We start from the raw sequence: 25,803 nt of genomic DNA on the forward strand, positions 1-25,803 counted from the left end.
GAACTTCAGGAACTAAATGTTTGCACGAGTTCCTGCAGAGTTTGCTTGTCAGACCAGCAGCTTCAAGTCTTTTCGCCGGTAACGTTAGGAGAGTGAAAAGAGTTCATCATTTGAAAGCGATATCCACTGTGTTTCTCAAACGCGCGTGCCTTAAGGTAAGACGACGTTTATTAAAAGTGAAATCACACACATTAACCTGTTCGTTCTCGTTCAGTAATTTAACTGAATGCCGGTGTCCTTAAATTTCATCTTTCCCGTCAGATTATGCTACCAAGCATGCGCACATCAATGTTACGTAATTTTTTTGCAATGTAAATTCATCCTACCTGTTTCATTTAAACTGCTACGGTAATCTGATTGTGTATTTTCGTTGTTAAATCATTCTACATACTTATACTGGTTGTACAACTGGATAGGGTATTGCGCTGTAAAATAATCCTACATGTTTATTTTATGCTGGTGGAATTCTAACAGGATATTTTGCATTGTAAAATCACCCAACCTGTTTATTTTGTCTATGAGGTTTATATTAAATAAAGTTTTGCCCTGCGGTAGGAAAATCTGACAGGGTAGGAATATCCGACAGAACAGCGGGTCAGTTGCTTTTAATTCATAGATTTAAGGTTTTGTTCCTGTTGTCGTGCAACTCTTGTCATCAGGGTGAACGAAGCCCCAGCACTCCGAGTGATGCAATACTTCGCTCTCCGATGAATGGATGCGTTCAGTGTTATACAAGCCGGACTTCTCTTGTCAGTATTACAGTGCAAGAAATTCACAAACTCGTGTGATGATCTGATGACAGTTTCGCATATCGATCTCATGTTTAAGGTGGTTTATATTATTTGACAATTAAAACTAAGTGCTTGAATTGTGATTTAGCATTATGCATTAGTTGGTGGACAATCACATTAGCAGCATTACATAACGTTACCTTAATGTTTCTTTAAAGTACCCGTGACAAATAAAATGTCAATACCTATTTTTTGAAATACTGCAGCTTTTAATGTAAATAGGTGATCAATGTGGGTCCAGTCTTTTAAAAATTAATTTGCCATCATAATCTTCATTTAAAATCTTGAAGTGCACTTCTGTCCTGCAGTGACCATCCTAAATAGCGTTAGTTATGCTGCCTTCACGTGCTCTCGGAAATGAGAGAATTGCCACTTCCATCCGGAATTAACCCATTTCAACGTTGATTCACCGTTGAAACAACGTCAGGTACCATGGTTGAATCAACGGTGAATTACCTTTCGATTTTGCAAAACGGATCAACGTTGATATTGTGACGTCGTTTCACCGCGGAAGAAACAACGTTGATTCACCGTTGAAATCGCGACGTCGTTTCACTCTTGCCTTTCGGGTTATGGTCTTCTGTCGACGTTGAATCACCTTTCGATTTTGCAAATTGAATCAACGTTGATATTGTAACCCTGTTTCACCGGCGTACCTGTAATTTTGCTTAAACGTCAAACACTGAGATGTAAACTATGATTTTCGGTACACATAGTGTTTTCAGCAACTCATAAAACTTGCTGTACATGATTTGCAATTGGACGGCATAAAAAAATTCTCTTTCTAACAATGGAAAAATAATTTTCTTAGAATTTAAATATACATCTATATTCCACATTTACACTTTCACATAATTTATTGAAAAAAATTCTCATTCAACAACAAAGCACTTTCTTAAGGGTTTAATGATATCAGAATGCAGAGGGAAAAGGCTTTTAATTCTAATTTCATACACACTGCAAATATACACAATAGCCTATATATAAATAATAACAAACATATGTACTCATTTCGTGACCAACATATGTACTCATTTCGTAACATTCTAAAATCTCAACAATTAAGTGAAAAAGAATCCAAGTAAAAGTAAGGAAAGTTTGTAGAACAAGAAGTCTTTAGTAGAACTTAACATTTTACTAGCAACAGTCATTAAAAAAGAAGAAGGAAAAAAAGGTGTCTTCAAGGAAGAGTCTTCTTATGGCCACCACCACCCATCCTCTCTGGTGCATATTTATAAATATTTGGACATGGTCTGCATTACTTTTGTACTGGTTGTGTTGTGTGCATTGACGACTGCATCTAAAGGGAAAAATTAAAACAGCCAAGATCAACAAAATTTCTATAAATTTATGGAAAAGCTTTTAAGGATGTCAAAGTTATTAGGATCACAATTGACCTTATGCACAGTAGCTTCCCTGTTTTCGATAAGCCAGCTCAGTCATTCTCGCACATTATACATCATATATGTCTGCTTCAATTCAAACATCTTGATCCAGTAATACCAATTTTCTCTTCCATTCTATTCTGTTCTATTAATTTTTTTTTTGAATTACATAACATTGTTGTCCTACTGTTAGTTTGAGAACACTATTTTATTAAATCATTGTGAATTCATTAGGTTTAGTTGCCGTTTGTGCGTTGTTCCAGAAAGAGGACGTCCGCAACGGTCACACATCTGACAAGCACACATCTGAGGCAGCGTTGGTGACAAGTTGTAGTCGTTATATTTGATTATTAAATAATTAATTTAATTAAGTGATCAATCTCATCAAAACATTTTACAATCCTACTAACCATTGTCATTCATTTGATGAGGAACATAGCGTTTTGAGCAGGATTTTCAGACCCTGTCATGCTGTTGGCCATATGCCACTGCAGTAGCATATTGCAGTAACGTTACTATTATTTGCTCAGACAACTTGCAAAACAGTAAAACTAACATGAAAAAGAATCGTGATAATATTGTGAATCATATTTAACACATAAAATAAACTCGATTGGATTGTTTTCCATATCGCCCATCTCTTTCATGCTCTTTCCTTTGGCCAGTCTCGCTTCCAATCTCGCGGTATTACCGTGAACGGACAGTAATGACGACGACAAACGGAACATTTTGCTTATGTAACTTTACACTTTTTTTCCTGAAATTTTGTATCTGTGTGCACACGTATAATGTCTTATCCTTTAAAATCGAAGTAGCAACCGCAAAAGCACAAAATGTCACTGAAGCGGCACGAGTAACGTTAGGCCTCAATCGACATCTGTAAAACTAACGCGACACAAATGTGGAAAAGCATTCCCTGAATATCGAGTTAGTAAATTCATTCAACAAACTGTGCATTTACAATTTTCCAAGAACTGACATAATGCGTTTAACTCATGACCTTGCGTATATTTGTGAAATCAGACTTACCTTTTTGATCCCGCGCCCTCGCAGACCACTTTCTATCGTGCTCTTCCCTTGGCCAGACCGGTCTCGCTTCAAATGACGTCCTCGATCAGAAAGACGGTCAGGATAACGGTCATATTTTCAAACATAAAATGGCGCGCGCAGTTTCATTGGCCAGTTTCATGAATGACAGACAGATTAACCAATCATAATCAAAGCAAATAAGGTTAAATAACCAATAGGAATTGTTTCAGTGTGGTAAAGCAGCGCAATCTTTTATTGCTGTTGATAATATTTATACCAGAAGGTTCAAGATAAAAATGTAAATGGATAATAAAATAATAATAATGATCTTAAAAATTTAAAAGGCAGAAATTATTTATTCTGTAAATACATTAATTGATTCAACATATGGATCTTGTAAAAAAAAAGTTGATTTATAAGTGTTTTTATTACCCTTTTTCAACCATTTAGCATTTCAATCAAAATTGAAACAACAGCTGTCATTATTTCAACCATATTTCAACGTTGAAGGTTGGTAATGTACTGGTTGGTTTTCAACCATTTAGCATTAAACGTTATATCAACGTTGTTTCAACGTTGAAACAACAACTGTCATTATTTCAACCATATTTCAACGTTGAAGGTCGGTCATGTGCCGGCTGGGAATCTATGGATGGGTGCTCTTTTAATGTTCCTTAATACTTGTAATACAGACGTTGCTTCTATGTTGAAGTGGGATTATAGAAATATCCTAGAACACGTGAAGGCAGCATTAGACGACTTGGGCGAGGTTTCCTTTTACTAGTCTCGGTCTGCTGCCAGTTCAATTTCAAACTGCAATGGCTGTTTTAATACATCCGATCAATTTACATTGAACAACGGAAGCCACGGGCACTATTTTTCTCATTCGAAATTCTGTTTCACTCGGAAATGCTTCAAAATACTGAAGTAAAAACGATCACAACTTCCGGTTCACGGAGACTTTAAGCATACTGTATACTTAAAAGCTCTTTTACTAGACAGTGTGGTCGCTGACAGCCTTAATGATCAATAAAGCAGCTCGTAAAAATCAATAATAGATGTTCCTTTGCCCATTGAAAGAAAGTGAATGTTCATAAATCTGTCCAGTAGGACCCTCAGTACTGCACAACAGGGCAGTCGCTAGTGGGGCGACAGGTGGTGAAAATGCTAGGAGCCCCCACTGCCCAGGGGCAAACAAGTTTTTATTAATAATTCTGATTTCCTCCTTCCCGAAAATGATCAATGGTTTAGTCTGAAGGTCCGACACGTAGCTCGTGAACAAAACCAATTGGACTTGAGGCGGCAGGCAGCTCAGCTGAAGTATGCTTTTATGAAGTTGTAGACGCCTTTACTGTTAGTAAACATTGTGACACTTTTTTGTGGGCGGAGCTTAGGTGGCTCGCCTGACCGCATAATTAATGCTGTGTAGCATGTTCTGTTTGCTTGCTTTTTGCTAATGACAAAAAATCTGATTCAATTTTACATGCGACTGAGTGTGTGACAATGAAGATTCATATTTTGTGTAATTTCGACAGGAAATGCTTAGTTTTATTATTTGAGACAGTTTTTAAAAGTTGAAAGAAGTTGCCAAATGAATGTTAAAAAGAGTTAAATTTGTTGATGGGTGCTTTTTTTTTTTTTAAAGTGCCAAGGCATTTGGTTGTTAAATCTGGCAATAAAATTGTTAAATTGGCAACACAGAGCTGTTTCTTGTCTTCCAGCTGCTCTATGGAAACGGTCTCTGAAACTGTCGCGCTGTTCCACTGCGCAGACGCTGTGTGCTTTGATGTGGACAGCACTGTGATCTGCGAGGAAGGCATTGATGAGCTAGCCAAGTTCTGCGGCGTCGGGGACGCAGTCACAGAAATGTCAGGATCCCCCCAATCAATTATCAATCTGTTCCTCACGTCTCTTTCCCATTACCTGTCTGAATATCTGTTTCCTTATCAATATCATTCTGTCAGATTCAGTGCCTGTCTGTCTGTATCAATTCCCATCTGCCTGCATCTTTCTTGAAGTCCTCCTTTGGTGAAATGCAATGTTGTTGTATGTCTGTGTGCTGTATTTATCGATTAAAGAAATTAATCTGATTAATCGCACATTTTGTGATTTTGTGAAATGTGTCAGAACACGGAAAGAAAAACGATAGCAACTTACGGTTTACGCGGGTTTGGAATTTGAAAACACACAGTTGATAGGTAACAATTAAGTGAATGTGACTATTCAATGTTATTTTGTTTGCCGTTTGGATATTACCTTGTTACTCCAACTGAATTGTTAAAAAAAGACAAAATGAAACATTTATCGGCACAAACGGAGCACAATCATCGAGCATAGTCGGGGGACTAAGTGACCTCAGAACGGCCGACCTAATGTTTCTTAGTATTTAATAAATTTAAGCAGCATGAATTAATTTATTTACTGCGCAAACGATCAAGCCTGTTTTGGACGAGTTTGGAGCATGTCGGTGGACTGAGTGACCTCAGAATGACCAATAATATTCGTTTTATTATCTAAAAACTAAAGCAGCACAAGTTATTTTATGGCACAAACAAGCCGGAATAGCCTATTTGAGGTGAATTTGGAGCATGTTGGGGGGCTTGATGACATCATCACCTATAATACTAAGTTTAATGTTTAAAAAACCGACGCAACACAAGCGGGACTATTTGCTTCACATTTGCAGCATGTCAGGGGGACTGAGTGACCTTGGAATGGCCAACTTAATGTTTTATAATAATGTTTTATTATCTTTAAACAAATTATTTGTGCTGCTTCAGTTTTTTTCAGCACAAATGGAACACAAACGCTCAAGCCTATTTTGTATGAATTTGGAGCATGCTGGGGGGTGCATATGACGTCATCGCCTATAATTCAATGTCAAATATTGAAAAAACTGAAGCAGGACAAATGAAACTTTTAGCAGCTCAAACAAGCGGGACTATTTGTGCTGAATATGTAGCATGTCTTGCTGGCTGAGTGACCTCCGAATGACCAATAATATTTTTCTTATCCACAAAACTGAATCTGCTGAAACACATTTTTTTACGGTACAAGCGACCAAGGCTATTTTGCAAATGTTCCGCATTAGGTAGGGGGACAGCTTCATGCAGGTACAGTATTCAAGCTGCAGCTGTAAGCAGCCCTGTGAAAAGGACATTTCGATAGTCACGCCTGTAAATATGATAATAATTCCTAAAATTTAAGGCATGGACTAATTCTCATATTCATGTTTACACATGCAATAAATAAGGCAGGAATGTAGAGTTACATTCAAAATATTTTAAGACATGAAAAATTGCATGAAAAAACATGCTATTTTATCGCTCAAAGATATGTTTTAATTATTGACCACAGGGGGACTTCAATACATGGCTGTCTGTCTGTCTATCTTTAAGTTTGTGCATGTGTTTAAAAATACATGTAAAAATGCATTTAACCCATTTGAAAAAGCCCCAGTAATCTGGTATTTTGTTTACAGGACACGGAAGGCAATGTCTGGGTCAGTGTCGTTTAAAACGGCCCTGAGTGAGCGCCTTTCCATTATCAAGTGTTCACGGGAACAAGTCAACAAAATGATCACTGACCATCCCCCTCAGCTTACACCAGGTATTAAGTAAGTCAGTGTTCATCTTTGTGTTTGGAATGAGTTGTGTGTTTGCTGTAAAACAATGAGAGATCAGCATGCAAAATAACTTTTGCCTCCCCCCAGGGAACTGGTTGAGAAGTTACATCAGCGCAACGTGAAGGTCTTCCTTATTTCTGGTGGGTTTCGCTGCATTGTTGAACATGTAGCATCTCAACTCAGCATTCCTCTCCAGCACGTCTACGCTAACCGCTTAAAGTTTTACTTTAATGGTAAGAACTCCACTGTAAGCTCAAGAAGACTGTTCACATTTGTTGCTGTTTATATGTAGGGCTGTGCGATATATCTCAGCATGCTTTTTTTACATATTATGATTGCTATACATTTTGCAAAGTCAGGCTTCAGCTCAATATTGTTGATAGTGTGCAGCACAATGTGCATTTTTTTCCCTGCTGAAAAAACCAAAATATAAACCATCACAGAAATTCGAATGGTTCCTATTAAAATTACAGGGCTCTAGACTGCGACTTACTGGTTGCATTTTGCGATCAGTTTTTGAGACAGCAGGAGCATTTTTTACAACTACTTGCGGATGTGCGACCTCCAAACTTGGATTTTTTTCGAGATTTAATGTGGAAAGACGAGTAGAACACGTGTCCACCACCAGTTCAGGCTGTGTGTGATCGCCAACTTGCTTGCCAGTGTGCAAATAATTTAAGTGTCACTGAAGTTTCCCGCGGATGCGCACAATCCAGGTCGTCATTGACTAGTTTACACACATACAACGTGAGCACTTTACTACGAGTCGGTGTTTGCTGTTATGGATTTCTTGAGGCTGAGGACAAACAATTTGATATGAGAGGTTTAAAACAAAACTAACCACAGAGGAGTTCAGGAAAGGTCTGTGGATTACTTGAGACAGTGTGGGATCATTTCAAATCCGTTCACAGCAAGAACGACCTAAGTTTTATTTGACGTTATATTTACATATGTTTTGAATATGAGTAAAAGTGTCCTTAATACAGAATAAAATCATTTAACATAAAACAAGGCCTTTCATTTTGCTTTAATGTGTAACACTGTTAACAATTTAATATATAATTTTTGACAAGCACAATTTATGTTGGTTCAAATGAATTCAGATTACAGTTTATTTAGCACCAATCAATAACAAAGCTTCTCTGTAGACTCCACATCTTTTTAAATAAGCGAAACCTAGTTTCTCCTAGTAAAAACAGTTACTCTGGAGCCATGCACTATTTATACTGTCGTTCTATTGGTTCCCATCTACTGGATTATATTCTAACAAAAAAATAATCCGACGGATGGTAAAGTACAATGGAAGTGCTGGCCAGCGGGGAGTGGGGACCACTACGCTCCGGCATGGTGTGAATTTAGTGTGAATACAGCCTAAGAGTTCCAAAAGCTCATACATTTAGCTCCATAAATATTTGGACATAAGCAAATTTTTGTTATTTAGCTGTGTATCAAAGTGTATTTGTCTTACAGTATTATAATGGATATAGTCTTAAAGTGCACACTCTCATCTGAATTTGAAGTGAATTCAAATCCAGATTAGCAAAAGGCTTTAGGAATTACAATTTTTCTAAGGAACCAAACGTAGTTGGACTGTTGAATCAAAAGCTGTTTTATTCACAGGTATGGGCTTTTCCTTAAATCAATTCTTCATAAATCTAGCATGTAAAAGGTCTGGAGTTGATTCTACGTTTAGTGTTTGCATTTGGATTTGTTGCTGTGAACCTACATCATGGGGTTCAGGAGATCTCCATGCAAGCGAAGCAGACCATAGTAAGATTTAAAAAACATCATAAAGATGCCAGGAACATCAAAGGAGCTGTTTTTGAGACTTTGATAATGTTTTTTGGGTGTTTAACAGTGGATGTTCATGTTTCTAATTTAAAAAAACGCTTAATATTTGAAGTCCATTGTTCGACGCTGCCCTTTTCTAACAAATTGACTGGATTGCTTCCGATCTACATTAAGTCCCTCCTTCCAAATCGCTCTGATTGGTAAAGCTGACCAGGTCAGTCATGATTGGTTCCCTGCATAGTGTGTGTGTGTGTGTGTGTGTGTGAAGATGTCCCACATATAGCATATCAGCGAGCTTCCACTTCTCAGGCTGTTGTGATTGGTCGGTGCCCCTCTCAGTGCACGTGTATTCAGAAGCTTTGGCTTTTAGCAATAAACAGTAACAAAGGCGTCAACGTCACTTTATCAGTTAAAAACATGCGGATTGATCGAAGAGTAACGGAGGTCAGCTAGTGCATGTGCAAACGTCAATCTTTGTTAGAGATTCGCATATTTTTCCTACTATGGCGAGGGAAATATAACCGGACCAAATGGCATCAGACCAGTTATATGAATTGACACTAATAACAGAAGTGTTAGTTTTGCCTTTTTATATTGGACCAGAGTTGGATAATTAAACAAGCAGATTGACCAGGAGACATTTTGAAGCAGGACTTCAAAGGACGTTTCATAGAGGACGTGTTTTAGAGGTATGCGCTCACACACACAATATCAGTGTATTACACAGAACCGCTTTTACAGCTGATGAAGATGTGTGAAGATTTATATTTTATGTTATTGGTGTCTCTGTCATTTTGGGACATTTCGCATCCTTCCCCAGAAACTGAAGTGTCTACTTACATAGGCTACAGAAGGAATGTGAACCAAATACACTAGAGGTTTTTGGTGTAGGCCTACTGTTTGATGCATTATTTAAGTGAATTTTAAGTATAACTTGATTATAGACAAAGGGATTAAAATATGTTCAAAGATGCATACCTGCAAACTAGTCGCTTTTCTGCAAAATTTGCCGTTCTGAAACAAAAATAGATAATTTATGTGAATCGTGTAAATCCGACGTTTTATTTTTCCATTGGGGGGTCTGAAACATCTTTGGTCCAGCACCTGGATTCATCCGGCAAACAAGAATCAAGAATTACAGCTAACAGCGTCGTCTTTTTTTTATCCTTGGGCCAACCATAATCACACATTCTAGGTTTCATGTTTGCACACATGAGAAGCATTGCTAAAAGGGCCGAACACAAAGTGTGCGTCAAAGAGAAAATTTGGTTGGTATTTATTATTCAGTGCAACCGTGTGACCGAAACGGCTATGTTATGAGAGTAAGTTGCCCTCTCCCTTTCAAATTTCCTCTTCTAGTGCTCTGACTTTCTAAGCGAGTTAGGCACTTGGGTGTGATTGATATTCATCCAAAGTTTCAGTCGCATTAACTGTAGTTTACAGATGATATTTTATAATTATTGTGGAGATCTGTCAATTCGATTCATAATAGATAGATTCGTCAGCAAATTTATCTTAAACTTACCTGGTTAGGCCCAAGGTATCATGCCATGAACCCTGCCCCCACATCAAACAGAAACGGACCTTACCGTGGCTGTAAAATCATGAGCCGAATCGTGAAATTGGTGTATCGTTACACTCATGTTCACTACATTTGGTGCCAATCACATGAATCCCCTTGTAGGAGTATTTTAAAGTTCATCACTTTACTTTTAGCAAAATCCAAAAAGGCCAACTTTTCAAACATGTGTTCGTCATCAGTGCACCAAGTTTATGCAGCCCATTCCAGAGTTTTTGAGCATGTTAATAGCCCCAAAATGCCCCGAAACCTTAAAATGAAAAACAATCGCACCGTACTTGGGAAGTTAAAAACGTATTGGGTATATAAAAACAATTGTTGGTATTTTTAATGGCTCACTTGGTTGTCAGTCAAGAAAAATTTTGCTAGGCAAAATTCCTAATTCCTAACAAATTTCGAATGATTTGATGGTTCTTTTTTTGCTTTGTAATATCATGAAAAAATACATGAGCCCTGCAAAATGTATAGCAAATGCACCCTTTCAATTATTAATGTGTGTTTCCATAATGAGCTATTGCTGTCTGATTGAGTTAATTAAATTGCTAAGGGATTATTATTCCTATTGTCAGGTGAGTATGCAGGTTTCGATGATTCACAGCCAACAGCAGAGTCCGGGGGGAAGGGAAAAGTGATCAGCATGCTAAAGGAGCGGTATGGCTTTGAAACCGTGGTCATGGTTGGAGATGGAGTCACTGATCTTGAAGCCTGTCCACCTGCTGTGAGTACTTCACCACAATCTCTCAAACCAAAGTTATAGACCGCATTTGTAATAATTATTAAAGTTAAATCATAGAACTATTTAAATTGGCGAAATAGTGCAAATATATATATTTTTTTATCAAAATGACAATGAAGTTATACAGTTCAACAAGCAAGATGCTATTATAATTTTGCAAAGACTTTTGCCATTGTGATGTTAGTAAAACTCTTGCTTGTGTCATTCTGATTTAGATGTAAGTGTTTATAATGTGTTAATACTTGCAGTACTACGATACTACCCTTTAAAAAGAGTAGATTCTTGATGCTACTGTACCACTGGTACACAGTACAGCCCCAGACTAATCATCTCTAATAAAGAAAGTGTCTTTACATTGAATGCCCAAACATTCTATTGTATCTGAAGTTTTTACAACTCCAATGTCTTAACCATGTAAGCAGTTCCTTATTTAAAATGGGGAATTTTCTTTGCTTCTTAAAAGGCAAATTACATTCACCTCCATTAGTTGCATACATATCAAATTATCAGATCAGCAGATGGTACAAAACCCTATCAAATTTTTGACACTCAACAAAGTGCAAGTTCTGAAATCTATAAAAAGACTTTAACGTTTTATTCACACATCTAAAGTTATTTATCTTGGTTATGCATATACAGTGGCTTGAGAAAGTATTCAAAACTCTTCATGTCATTCACATTTTATGTTGAAGCCTTATGATAAACTGCTATAAATTATATTTTTTTTTTATTAATCTACGCACCATAGACGATAATGACAAAACAATAACAGATTCGTAACAACTTTGCAAATTTGTTAGAAAATGTAATTAAAAATTAAATTATTACATTTCATAAGTATTGAACCTTTTTTGGGAGACTTGAAATTTAGCTCAGGAGCAAATCAGTTTTGCTTATTGATGTTACTACACTTCAAGTGGAGTTCAATTAAACCTCATGGCTTTGTTTTTTGCTTTAATATGAACTTTCAGCTGATAGATGAGTTATGATTTGGAGAGGTGTTTACCTCCCTAATTGCCACATAATAAAGTATGTTTCTTGTTTTTTTACATGTAAAAAAATACAAACACTTTTGGAAAGCTTCAGTGTTACAGATGGGTTTCAATAAATGTTTTTTGATTGGGAAAGAGTGTTTGAGTAATAAATCAAGTAATCTATTTTGATAGATATGTTTTAAAAAAGTGAATTGGAATAACACCAGAATGTGTTCTTATTTTTTAAGAGCGCTTTCATTGGATTTGGTGGCAATGTCGTGCGCCAGCAGGTGAAGGAAAAGTCCTCATGGTACGTTATGAGTTTTGGGGAGCTACTCAAAGAACTCGAGAAGAAATAGTGGTATCTTGGAATGGACACCTAAAAGTGTATTTGTACTCTAATTGCCATACTAATTTTCTGCTTTAGTTGTACACACACTTTTTTAACGTTTTAAGAGTTTATAATACAGTTTAAGTATTGTTTACATAGAGCATGCTGCAGGCAAAGTGCAAACCAGACAGTTTGTAATATTTCTTTTTTTGGTTTTAACTGCAAAGTTTTTATTTTAACTGTAATGATCTCATTTCAGATGTACACTAATGCTGTATTTGAAAAAAGATTTATTTTTACTGTTCATAGGCGCTATTTTCATAAACCTTTTAAGTAACCAACTATATTTTGTATGCATGTATGAGTACAGGAATAACAAAACACACACAAAATGCTTGATTTATTGAACAGTTACAATAAATGTTGATTTTGTGCTCCTGAATTCCCTTTAAAGTACTTCAGTGTACAATGAATTGGACATGCCACAACAGACAACAAAATCAATTTGTCAAAAAGAAACGGTTGCACAATACCAACAGAATGTAAATGCATGCCAATGTAACGCAATAAATATAAAAGACTGTTGTTGAATAAAAGAAAACAAGCACACAACTACTGCACAACCCAAAGGCCTTTCAACAATAACAATGACTGTCACACTAATTCCATAGATTTGGTGTAAATGAAGGTAATGTTTGATTATTTTAATCAGCTGTGAAATACACAGACTAATCTTGTTTTGCAGAATTCACCAGTTGTACTTATCATATGTTTGGGAAATATCATATTTCCATCAAATTCATAGGCAATAAACTATTACTGCTTTCTTTGATATTTAGGTAATAATGTTAATACATGTAGGATTGCCACCAAACCTTTGTGTACAAATTTATTATAGCAATTCAGTTTCAATGTCCTTTTAATATACTGTATTTTACATCCGATGGCTAAAATTAGACTCAAACAACAGATAAAGATATTTAGAAAAACCTAACTTTTGGCTTACATTTGCACAAAGTTTGGGTTGCTAGACCTTTTTATGATCAAAATAAACTATAACCGCAATAAATATAACCAGGGCTTAGGTTGGGAGTGGAAAATTTATTTCAACAGGCTCATTACTGCAAAGGCGAAGCCTTCAGCGGGATCATTATCCTGGATTCCATGTGCTGAATGAGAGGCACTAAAAACAGGACAACAAAGAGACCGGTTTAACACCATACCATATTGGCTACATAAGCATTAACATTGTTTTCAATGTTGTAGCATACTGAATAAACACAGAAACAACATATATTTTTAGTGTTATTATATGCTGCACTTCCATAAATATAAAACATCAGGGCTGCATTTCCCGAAACCTTCTTAACGCTACCTTACTTTTAAGAATATATCGCTACTATTGTTAGGGTATAACTTGAGAACAATGTGGCGATACGAAGGTTTCAGGAAACACAAGTTTAAATCAGAACTGGTCGTAATGACAGAAGTGTAGATTAATCACATGTGATACAGAAGCAGTTTAAAGTTAAGCTAGTAAACATGTTTGAGGATGATGCAATGAGCATGTATGTACCAGTATAATAAACAGCTTCATCCCAGCCCTCATGCTGCCAGGCGGCGTTCCTTGTGTGCTCTCTAGACTGCAGGTCCTTGTAAGCTGAAAAAAATTAAATCCCATCTACTGAACCATTTTTTGGAAATACTTTTCACAATAACGTCTAATTCATTACCATTCGTTTATGCTTAAAATGAACACAATATTTACACACAAGCACACATATATATATATATATATATATATATATATATATATATATATATATATATTACAAAAGTAATGCGTTAACGTTGTTTAAAAAATATTTTAACTCAAGCAACCTTTAATCCATCAATCTGAAAAAAAATAGCAGAAACCGTTTTCCAGTCACCCTTTTGCTAGCTTAACCTTATATAATCACGCTCTTATTCATCCAAAGGCTTTTAATCCATTTAAGCACGAAGGTGTTGCGTTGAGGCATCCAGTGTGAAACTTCCAGTGAGCCACTGAAGCGTATGCTAGTTGTATAAAAATTTGTTATTTTAAAAATATGTTAGTATTAAGGACATCAATGAACTGATATGCTCCAAAGAGCTGACAAAATTTGCATTTAGAAAATATTTCCACTTTTTCACACATTCACTACCAGTGACGTGTGGTGAGGTTCATGGCGGATGAGGCACTGACAACCTCAGAGTCAATTTTATAAATATATGAGCCCAAAATAAGATTATTTTGGGATTTGTAGGCCTATATGGCTATAGGAGTTCTTTGCATTTGGATGGAGTTGTCTGAAATTAATTAAAGGGTTGTGAAAACATTCGAGTAAGTTTAAATGTTTGGAAACTGATGATCTTTCAAATTTTCTGAAAGATAATTTGTCCATCCAGGTGTTGTTTCCACGTGAGCCTGGTTCGACACGGCACGATAACAAACTGTTCTCGGATCTGAATTTTAAGCACTGTTCTATAATTATGCTGAATCGTGATAATGAATGCGCGGAGAGCCATTATAGCTCAGTCTCTTGTGTTACCAAGGCAGCGGCAGTTTTTGTTTACATTCTAAAAAATTCCGTTATCAGCCCTTCGGTGGAAAATTACCGGAAAGGTACCTGCTGGTGTGGAACGATTAAGCAACGAGAACAATTTGCCGTGATGGTGGAAAGGTGCTCCTCAATTAGCTTGCTCAGGTGTGTTTGATCAGGGTTGGAAGGCATTGGCCCTCCAAGGCATGATTTATGCAACCCTGGTCCATTTCAAAGGCCTTATATATATCATTACTGTTTAACAATCAAATAATTTAATATGTATGTATGTATATATCTTACCCCAGAGATGATGAACCATATACAAGCTTCCTATCTGAGAGAAGAAGCCTCCGACTGCTTCATGGTTATGCTGGCGGTAGCCAATAGCTCGAGCCCTGAAGAAATATTATAATGAGAGCAATGTGGAATACGGTTGAGAATGCTGCGCTGTAAAAAAAAAATTATGGAGGGTGCTCAAAGCAATGTATTTAAGTCAGTTAGATTTACTTGAGTATATTAGTTTGCAAGTTTAATAAATAAGAATGGGTACATGTTACCCACACTACCCATTTGTTTAGAGCAGAGCATGTGAGCGGAGCGAGAGCGTAGCAGGGAGCAGAACGGTACTATTTCTCATAGAGAATTATTTATATATATATATATTTATAATTCCACTCGCTCAATACGCTAATGCAATACTCCTTCCTGCTGGAACATTCTTCCTAACTTGGTCCGGTCAACCAAATCTCTCACAACATAAAAAAACTACTTAAGACCCATCTCTTCTGTGAATACTGTGAAAAACTCTCTTTCTCTCAACAGGTAGTGGTCTTGTTTTTGTTGAAACCAGTAACTTTGTATTGGCACCTATTGTATTATTGCTCCTGTATAACATATTGCTTATTGGTCCCTAAACAAATTTTTAAGTCACTTTGGATAAAAGCGTCTGCTAAATGACTCAATGTAAATTTCCTCTGGAGGTCGCGTTTGTCGGCGGCATGTTTTCTTAATCATTGTAGTGTCATTCTTACCTTGCAACAAATGCGACATCCAGAGGATGCAGCCTTTGAATTGAAATGCAGCTACTTTGTTCAAGCTTATGTTTCCAAAAGTAAATTAAAATTGAGGTTTGTCGTTTTAATAGACCGCATTCCCCCCTGTTTTTGGCCCATTTTTTTCTTTAGAAAGTACGTTTCATTTATTAACACCTATTATAATAAAGGTGTTCATTGTACATTCTTTTGTGCATTTGTTGCAGGGACTGTCCATTATTTAATTTAGGTATATTATTTGAAATATTGTTATCAGGACTAGTGGTATAAAATTACAATATCCCAGAACAATTCGCAATAATACAAAATCATGCAGAAAGAATTTATTTATAAAGTTAAAGGGCTGATTTCTTTTTAGTTTTACACAAATGTAATCTAAATCATAGGTGTCCACATCATGTGTCTTTGAAGTTTCAGCTCATAATACACCACAGATCTTTTAATATACCATGCGCTACATGCCCACTTTTGCATGTGAGGGGAAACACGCTGTTTTGGTGTGTGTCTCTAAAAGTGCAAGTGAGCTGCTAGTCTCCGGTTCTTTTCAGCAGAAAACACAGCCAGTTCTGTGAGCCTGTGCTTCCAGCAACAAAACAATAAAGTATGGTCACATAGAGCAAACGAGAAACAAGCTTTCATCTTTAAACACCAAACACATTGTTTTCGATTAGCACACCGGTTTCCCCCTGGGACATTTGCGAAGCCGCTCCGGTCCCTGTTGGTCTGGTCACGACCGCATTTGGGAGAGAGAACCGCGTCGCAGGTTTACAAACCATACACACTAGTTAAATCTGCGGCCGCTGTGGATGATCCACGGGTCGGGTGGGTCGGGTGATAAAAAATAAATTCTGATTAATTGCGGGTGGATAAGATCATATATAAATATTAACTAAATTTTTCTAAAAATACAAATGTTTTTTAAATGCATTTTTCATCAGGCAGACACTAATTTGCACTAATTTAAAAGAAATATGCGCGTGCCGGCGGAAGAGATCGGGGTCCATTTCTTAAAGCAGAAATGGAGGCGAAACAGATCCGGGAGCGTGGGAGAATTAAAAACAAAACAAATGGAAGGAAAGAAAGAAAAGTACCGTGTGTGAGCGGTATGAAGTGGTTAACGAGGATGAATCAAGTGCTGGGTATGTAATATGAAACTACGGTGAGGCATTGTGTGTGTATATGAAAGCCACAAGACCTTGAATATGGTACATCATGTGTGTGCTAAATCGAAGGATTAGATTTAAGCATTTTCAGACATAGACAGTCCAAGAATATGTACCGTTACCCAGTCATTCGTGTGTTTGTGTGTTGCAGTGACAGAAACGGCGATATTCAAAGTCTAAAGGTAATAAAGCCTGTGCTTATTTTATTAAGAAAGTGTAGGCTAATCTGGCAAAAGACAAACTTTTGTTTTATAAATAACTGTTCCTTTAAAAGCATTTTACGATCAGCGTATTATTGTACCATCAGAGATTGGCGGATTAGTTCTAACTTCACTGAATCTGATAACATCATGTTTAAAACAAAGAATTAGAGTAATTAAAGTGACAATCGGGTGCGGATATCTATATCAGAGAAAATTATACGTGCGGGCGGGTGGCGGGTGGATCATTTATTCGAAGCAGCGGTTGCGGGTGACATTTTAGCTCATCCGCGCATCTGTAATACACACAGCTTTCTAAAGTGAAGGTACTCAATACAAACGTGTCGCTATTTCTCTAAGTCAAATTAACGTTTCGTTTGATTGCCACGAACCAACCCCGATGTCGGATAGACGTCAGGATGCGCTTCTGCATCAGCATTCTGAAAGGGAGCCTGTGAAGTGTCTTGTTCAGGGTGTGCAGATCCAGGATGGGGCGCAGCCCCCCACCTTTCTTGGGAGCGAAGAAGTAGAAGCTGTTTAACCTCAAAAACATCTCGGCCATGGGGACAGGCCAAAAGTATGGGAGCATTCTGGCCTCGCACGGAGGTGAACAGAATGCCCCGAAACTTGGGCGGGCACCTGGCGAACTGGAGCGAGTAGCCGAGACGGATCGTCCTCACTAGCCACTGCGATGGGTTGGGGAGCTGTAACCAGGCCCCCAGATACCGTGACAGAGGAACTAGTGGGGAGCTCTGCAGCCGACAGCTCGGCTGTTTTGCCATGGACAGGGCCCTGGGGAGACGAGCGGGTCTGTCGACTTAACTGCCTTAAGTCTTCACTGCATGATGTGACATCAAGTGGATAGTGCAGAAGGCCGCAGCATTGGGATGACGCAATGTCGGATAGAGGCTGTTGCATGCTGGTAAACACAACGTTATAACACCTGGTTGCTGATCTTTACATATCAGTCATATACAAGTACTTTGAATGCATGTTTATGCCTGTTAGTAATATGCATGCACATGCTCAATCATCAATGGCCAACATTTCGTACAGCAAATGGTCAGCATATGTTGTTCTATTTTTTTTTTTGCTTTTTCCATTTAATTCATATTAATGAACAAGGCATTAACGTGATTTTTATTGCATTTAGTGTATGGTTTTGGTTGGACAGGGCTTTAAAGACAAAATTGCGCTTTCCGCCATATTGCTTGTCTTGATGTCATCCAAAGCACATGTTGAAGCGCTCTACCTACTATTTTGCATACGGGTAGGGGAGCAGAAGCACATTTGCATTTAAAGAGACACACACAAAACCGGTGTGTTTTCCATTGCAGCTACAAATGGCCATGTTCAACATATTGTAATGAAAGATATGGGGTGTATTTTAAGCTGAAACTTTACAGAGACATTCTGGGGATACCACTGACTATTTTTACATTGCAGAAAACACCTGGATTAGCGACCCTTTACATTTTTTTGATGATTTGGATAATTTAAGCATGCCAAATATGCAAAAAGAACAAAAAATCAGAAAGGGGCAAAAACTTTTTCACAGTACTGTATGTTGTTAAACGCAAGTCCTGTATATTAACGGACTAAACAAAAACAGCAGTCTCTCAGTAAATAAGCCAGTGGCAACGGTGGCAAGGAACCAAAATCCCACTATAGATGTATATGCATGTAAGAGTGGATAAAAAATCCTTGGGAGAGCCAGTTCTCCTCTGGCATTTTAAAATAGCACTGGTGCAACTACTGAGAGAATAATTACTTTATAGTCTAAGTCTAAGAATATTTAGCCGGGCAGGTAAGTGAAAAGAACTAATGTGGGGGGAAAAAATATGTCTGCGTGTTCTGTCCAAGGATGACAACATTAAAATATAAGTCAAATTTAGCTTGAAATTTCATTTACTGGGACTGTAAAGTGCACATGTGTCAACATCCTGGTTGGAATGAAGGCATTTAAGTCATCATCTTCCGTTGAACAAGAATCTGTCGAGCTACAGATATGTGTTGTTTAACATGTTAATATCATTATAAATGCAAATGTTATCTCAAATAATGGTAATATCTTGCAAAAGATTTGAAACCGGCCAACTTGTCAGATGTGTCAGCGTGACGGTGCTCAAAATACATTATGTTGATGTCCTAGGATCTGTGTCACGAATTCAAGTAGATGTTTTGACCAAGATAAATAAACTTCAGAACTGAAAAAGAGGAATCTTGCAGGTGTTTTATCTTACTAGAAATGAATTGGCTGTGCAAAGTATGTCGAAATGAAATGTTTGTTACTTGTTTATTAGGGCTTTGGAAAAATATTGATACAACAAACTATCACAATATTCTTTTTATCGATAGTACAACCTTTGCTATAGATATTTTTTTTTAAATCAGGTTTTAATGCCATACAAGTGTCTCAAGCTTGAGAGAGCATTCTGCTCCAGCTTCCAGACCCGACATGAAGGTTACAATGCGAATTGTATTGGTTTTAGAGGAAACTATTATCATGTTTACTGATATGTGATGGATTCTATTGGTGGTATGTAAAAAAATACCCTAGGTGGTCCACAGCAAGTTGTTTGTTCTGCTTTAATTTCTTTTTACATTTTCTCTTTAGATTGCAATATAAATCTATTGTGACATGGTTCGTATCGCAAGACCCTTGCTAATACACAGCCCTATTGTTCATTAAAGGTAAATTGTTCGATCTTTGTGTTTAAACATGACTTATTCTGGCAAGGGTGAATTTACTTAAAAAATGTTTTAATGATTTGTTATTAACTCTTTCACCGCCAAGAACGAGTTTTTACGGAAATCAGTGTTTGTACTGTTTTACAGCAGGTGGCGCTATTACACACCTATGTTTTAGCGTTTTTTAATGAATGTTCTGAGTGGAATCTGGGCGGAATCTTCAACAAAAAACGTTAATTATCTCAGCTGTTCAATCAAAATGATGCATTTTTGAAGAAACCTACCCACATCTACGGAGTGATAAAAAACGAACAAATTAAGATAGAAGAATACGGTTTCTTTTGTTTGATTTTAAGTAATCAGCTGTGTAATGTATTAGGTCGACATTATACCACTCTTTTAGTGTGTAATATACAGTTTTTACTCAAAAATATGACATAAAATTGTATCCTTACAAACTGAGTGCAAATAGTCAATAAAACTTAATTTTAATGAGTAGATTCAATAGGTTGTTTTTTACGGTGTAGGTGGGTCCCTCAGGCCAGTGCAAAACTATTGAAACTTATTGATCGGTAAATGTATGTCCTGTATTTACAGGTTGCTTACCAATTATTGCCCCATTCAATCATGGTACCGGGCTGTAAAAAAAAAAACGACAGCCATAAATCTAAGCCCAACGGTTTATGAGAAAGAGGCAAGGATAAAAGGGGATACTGACTCTCAACTGGTAGGATCGGAGCTCATATATATTTGACCCGCTGCGTGGCACAGGCTCATTCCAGAAGCTGAACTCCAGAAGGAGCTGATTCCTACGGGAGAGAAGCATTTTCCCCCTCTCATTCCTGTACTCCATGAACATCTTTGTGGGGAACACAACATACATTAGACTGTATGAACACAAAACATCCATAAATTGACCAACATTATTATTATTATTATTTCTTCATGAATGATACTTTGTGAGCCTCGTTAGATTGTTTTTCATCACCAGATGAAGTGAAGACTAGAACTGCCATCATTCCACGATCCTTCACAACGTAATCAAGTTACAAAGCCGTAGCTTGAACACGTTGTGAAGGAACATGGAATGATGTCAGTTCTACTTATTGTTTTGGGACCAATAGCAGTGAAAGAGACATACTGTGCTTTTGATCTTGGTGTCTTGGTGTACATCTAATCAATGTGCAGATGCAGCGCAAAAAGGCGATAAGTTGAGGTTTGGCGTTCACAAACTTTGCATACAGAGAAAATGTACCTTGTTATTTTTCAGTTTACCCATGACTTCAGTGAGAGCTGGATATCCTCCTCTGTACCGCCACAGGTGCACTGTATAAAAAATAGATATGAATGTTAAAATCCATCAGCAGCAACACACTGTAAATCTGTTCAAAGCAAGGAAGGAAGGAGAACGAAGTAAAATGCCGACAGCTCCCTCATGGTCAACTGCCGTAATACTTAGAAAATGTGTATTTGTAAGAGGATGTGATCCAGCTAGCACACATATGTCTGTAAGATGTCTGCTAAAGATCTGGAAAAAAATCTGCTGTATAAAAACATCAGCTAAACATCGTAGAAAGAGCTGTTTTACATCCATTCTAAATCATAAACATCTTAAAGACGTCTTCTAGTTGTCTATATGACTTCTGACAGCAGACGTCTCCGAGACGTATTGCAAAAATTTATTTGTGGTAGTCTACCATTGACCCTATGGAAGTTTACCCAACTATGACAACTTCCGCTGCTGAGAAACCCGGAAACGTGAAAAAGGTCCATTCACTATATTGTTTCTAGTGTAGCCTTAAAAAGACAAACTGCCCTACAGAGCGTGAGCGTGAACGTGACGACCTATGAGTTCTGTGTCATTGCACGGTCACACTAGTCTTTTTGCTCCATTAACTTCCCTTCATACGAATGGGAATGCGCCACACCAGAAACACAATGCGCCACACCAGAAACACAATGCATTTTGCTAAATTCCAAAGTTCAAGTCTGCTGAAAAAACAATGAAAACAAAAACAATACTGCAAATACGAAGGAATCCCAACATTTCTTAACAGCATTTTTCTGGTTGCTACCCATGCATGCAGGGCTCTGCAAAGAAATTTTGCATGATGACAGTCCAATGTGAACGCACATTCAGACGCCACAGTGCTTAAAAGGGGAGGGGTGTAGTGAGCTGTTGGTTGCAATTTGAAACCTTATCGCTAGCTGCTGCTAAATTTCATACACTGGACCTGTAAAGAACTATTTCAGATGCAATACAAGAACATGTCCTCATATCAAGCAGAACTGTAGCATCTTATTAAGATCTTGAAAGTAAAATTCTTAACCTACCTGCTATAAACTTGCAACTCAATTCCATAAATTCCTAGCAGAAAACACTCTACTCTACTTTTTGTTTATTATACACTCACCTAAAGGATTATTAGGAACACCTGTTCAATTTGTCATTAATGCAATTATGGTGGTTTCATGGTGTGGGGGATGCTTTCTTGGCACACTTTAGGCCCCTTAGTGCCAATTGGGCCACGGCCTACCTGAGCATTGTTTCTGACCATGTCCCTCCCTTTATGATCACCATTTACCCATCCACTGATGGCTACTTCCAGAAGGATAATGCACCATGTTACAAAGCTCGAATCATTTCAAATTGGTTTCTTGAACATGACAATGAGTTCACTGTACTAAAATGGCCCCCACAGTCACCAGATCTCCACCCAATAGAGCATCTTTGGGATGTAGTGGAACGGGAGCTTCGTGCATCCCAACAATTTCCATTAACTGCAAGATGCTATCCTATCAATATGGGTCAACATTTCTAAAGAATGCTTTCAGCACCTTGTTGAATCGATGCCACGTAGAATTAAGGCAGTTCTGAAGGCGAAAGGGGGTCAAACACAGTATTAGTATGGTGTTCCTAATAATCCTTTAGGTGAGTGTATATAGTTAATTAAAGTAACTCTTATGAGTTATAATGTTTAAGCACATTTTGAATAATGATGGCATGTAGATACTGTCATCTGACAAGCAAGGAAAAACGATTCACCGGATTAATATTAGGTTGTAGAATTATAAGGAAGGTTTTGTGCTTGTTAAAATATATCTCAGAGTGAAGGGTGGTGTGTCCTACCAGCCTGATCTTGTTCTCCATACCAGGTATTCCATGTGCCCACCAGCTCACACGGGTAATGTTTGTCATTATGGATGGATGGCAGCACCTCGTTGCTGTGGACACAATTCACTTTTTGTTTAATGCACTGAAACAATGTAGTGACAGCCTAAGAACGGAGAAACTGTGTGGTAATATCATTCCAAAATACTTTTAGCTCTTTCATATGGCAATCAGGTCATAGCCTGCCTTCATTGCTCCATCCTCAAAATAATTAATGTTTGCTTCTCCCCGTCATGGTGGGTCTGACCACCAACTTTTCTTCTTATTTAAACATGCACGCATCACCGTATAATGAGGAATGAGTTTAAAAACGGTGAATTGAGGTACAATGTTACAAATTTAATTTTAAAACATAACCACACAACCTGAAAAATGCTGTTACTACATGAGGCATCATTACTGGCAAGTGAATGTTTATTTATTAATATGTTTACACATTTTAATTATGTTTATAAAACTTGCGATGTAAAAAATAGCTGTATTCAAAAAAAATTAAACTAGATCCAGCACTTATCTTTAATCAGGATTGCAGTTTTTCTCGATTGCTTAAACACATTTCTTGAAATTATGCCCCTCCTAGCTTTAAACAAAAATCCTTAACCTTTCACGCAATTTCCAAAACCAGTCAATTTTTACTGCAGAAGCTGCACCGATCCGTCTGTCAATCTCCCGTTCCATCCTTCCCTCACTCATGAACAAGACCCACAGATACTTGAACTCCTCCACTTGAGGCAGGAACTCTCCACCTACTTGAAGTGAGCAAGCCACCCTTTTCCGACTGAGAACCATGGCCTCAGATTTGGAGGTGCTGATTCTCAGCTTCCTCATAGAAGATGTGACAGCGGGATTGAGGAGATCCTCGAAGTATTCCTTCCACCGCCCGACGATATCCCCGGTCGAGGTCAACAGCTGCCCCCCTCCACTGTAAACAGCGTTGGTAGGGCACTGCTTACCTCTCCTGAGGCGCTGGACGGTTTGCCAGAATCTCTTCGAGGCCGACCGATAGTCCTTCTCCATGGCCTCACCGTTTGGCCAAACGTTCCCAACAGACCCTCACAGTACGTTTGGGTCTGCCGAGTCTGTCCAGCTTCCTCCCCCGCCATCGGATCCAACTCACCACCAGGTGGTGATCAGTTGACAGCTCCGCCCCTCTCATCACCCGAGTATCCAAGACATACGGCCGTAGGTCAGATGAAACAACCACAAAGTCGATCATTGACCTGCGACCAAGGGTGTCCTGGTGCCATGTGCACTGATGGACACCCTTATGCTTGAACATGGTGTTCGTTATGGCCAAACTGTGACTAGCACAGAAGTCCAATAACAGAACACCACTCGGGTTCAGATCAGGGGGGCCGTTCCTCCCAATAACGCCCCTCCAGGTATCACTGTCGTTGCCCCATGGGCGTTGAAGTCCCCCAGCAGAACGACGGAGTCCCCAGTCGGGGCGCTTTCCAGCACCCCTCCCAGAGTCTCCAAGAAGGCCGGGTACTCTACACTGCCATTTGACCCATAGGCGCACCTATCCCCGACCTGAAGGTGCAGGGAAGCGACCCTCTCGTTCACCGGGGTAAACTCCAACACATGGCGGCTGAGCTGGGGGGCTATAAGCAAACCCACACCAGCCCGCCGCCTCTCACCATGGGCAACTCCAGAGTGGTGAAGAGTCCATCCTCCCTCGAGAAGAGTGGTTCCAGAGCCCAAACTGTGCGTAGAGGTGATCCCGACTATTTCTAGTCGGAATCTCTGAACCTCACGCACAATCTCAGGCTCCTTCCCCGTCAGAGGTGACGTTCCATGTCCCTAGAGTTAGATTCCGCGTCCAGGGATCGGGTTGTCGAGGCCCCCGCCTTCGACTGCCGCCCGATCCACTTTGCACCAGCCCCTTACGGTCGCTCCTGCAGGTGGTGGGTCCACGGGAGGGTGGCCCCACGTCGCTCCTTCGGGCTAAGCCCGGCCTGACCCAATGGGGGAAGGCCCAACCACCAGGCACTCGCATACGAGCCCCAACCCCGGGGCTGGCTCCAGGGTGGGGCCCCGGCTGCGCCATACCGCGCGACGTCACGGTCCTCCAATTCCTTGTCGTCATAAGGGTTTTTTGAACCGCTCTTAGTCTGACCCGTCGCCTAGGACCTGTTTGCCTTGGGAGACCCTACCAGGGGCATATAGCCCCAGACAACATAGCTCCTCGGGTCTTTCGGGTGCTCAAACCCCTCCACCACGATAAGGTGGCAGTTCAAGGAGAGGCTATTCTAATCTAGTGTACTGTAAAGTACAATATACTAAACAATAACAAATATACCTGCAAGCTGTGATTATGGGTTCAAGCCCTACAAGGGCACAGAGGGAAGTGTATGTAGACGTTTGTGATGACGTATCTTTTAAAAGCAAGTCAAAAGCAATTTAAAACCATAGCTAAATGCACCTTAAACCATAAGATTGCTTATAACTCGAGTTGAGCAATAAGTGGCGCTGTAACCAAATTTAGAAGAACCGAACAAGATGTGCCAACGATTATAAGTACATCAACACACAAACTTTCGCAGTGTCACTTTTGAAGTCAGTTAGACCAACAGTACTGTTGTCTTATTCAATTATAAGGCCACAAAGTGTAGTCCCACCACCTTTTTGGTATGTTTTGACATTAACATGTCAAATTTGGAGACAACACCTCATTTCATTTAAAGTTGAAGACATATACACTCACTGGCCACTTT

The 25,803-nt window shown here is 38.7% G+C and overlaps 2 protein-coding genes across 2 annotated transcripts in view; one reads left to right on the forward strand and one right to left on the reverse strand.

Annotated features, from left to right (window-relative positions):
• Window positions 1–12,683, forward strand: psph (phosphoserine phosphatase). Its single transcript, XM_056757652.1, has 6 exons — window positions 1–155; window positions 4,927–5,073; window positions 6,687–6,821; window positions 6,918–7,063; window positions 10,770–10,918; window positions 12,159–12,683. Exons 2-6 carry the CDS (start codon window positions 4,934–4,936, stop codon window positions 12,267–12,269), a joined length of 681 nt encoding a protein of 226 aa, XP_056613630.1. The 5' UTR covers window positions 1–155; window positions 4,927–4,933; the 3' UTR covers window positions 12,270–12,683.
• nipsnap2 (nipsnap homolog 2) overlaps window positions 12,627–25,803 on the reverse strand; it is a 16,390-nt gene continuing 3,213 nt past the window's right edge. Inside the window, exons 4-10 of the mRNA XM_056757651.1 lie at window positions 23,045–23,139; window positions 21,170–21,240; window positions 20,633–20,773; window positions 20,521–20,552; window positions 15,109–15,203; window positions 13,818–13,901; window positions 12,627–13,424 (exon numbers count right to left, since the gene is read on the reverse strand). Coding sequence (XP_056613629.1) covers window positions 13,360–13,424; window positions 13,818–13,901; window positions 15,109–15,203; window positions 20,521–20,552; window positions 20,633–20,773; window positions 21,170–21,240; window positions 23,045–23,139 — 583 coding nt within the window. The 3' untranslated portion in view covers window positions 12,627–13,359. The remainder of the gene's footprint in view (window positions 13,425–13,817; window positions 13,902–15,108; window positions 15,204–20,520; window positions 20,553–20,632; window positions 20,774–21,169; window positions 21,241–23,044; window positions 23,140–25,803) is intronic.

Source organism: Triplophysa dalaica, chromosome 9 (assembly GCF_015846415.1).
Source record: "Triplophysa dalaica isolate WHDGS20190420 chromosome 9, ASM1584641v1, whole genome shotgun sequence".
NCBI classification, from domain to species: Eukaryota; Metazoa; Chordata; class Actinopteri; order Cypriniformes; family Nemacheilidae; genus Triplophysa; species Triplophysa dalaica.

What these genes read in the sequence shown, in the direction of transcription:
- psph (XM_056757652.1), top strand. Translation starts at nt 4,934, where the DNA reads ATGGAAACGGTCTCTGAAACTGTCGCGCTGTTCCACTGCGCAGACGCT. An exon ending in CTTAAAGTTTTACTTTAATG is followed by an intron (nt 7,064 to 10,769) that starts GTAAGAACTCCA and finishes TCCTATTGTCAG; the next exon opens with GTGAGTATGCAGGTTTCGAT. An exon ending in TTGAAGCCTGTCCACCTGCT is followed by an intron (nt 10,919 to 12,158) that starts GTGAGTACTTCA and finishes TTATTTTTTAAG; the next exon opens with AGCGCTTTCATTGGATTTGG.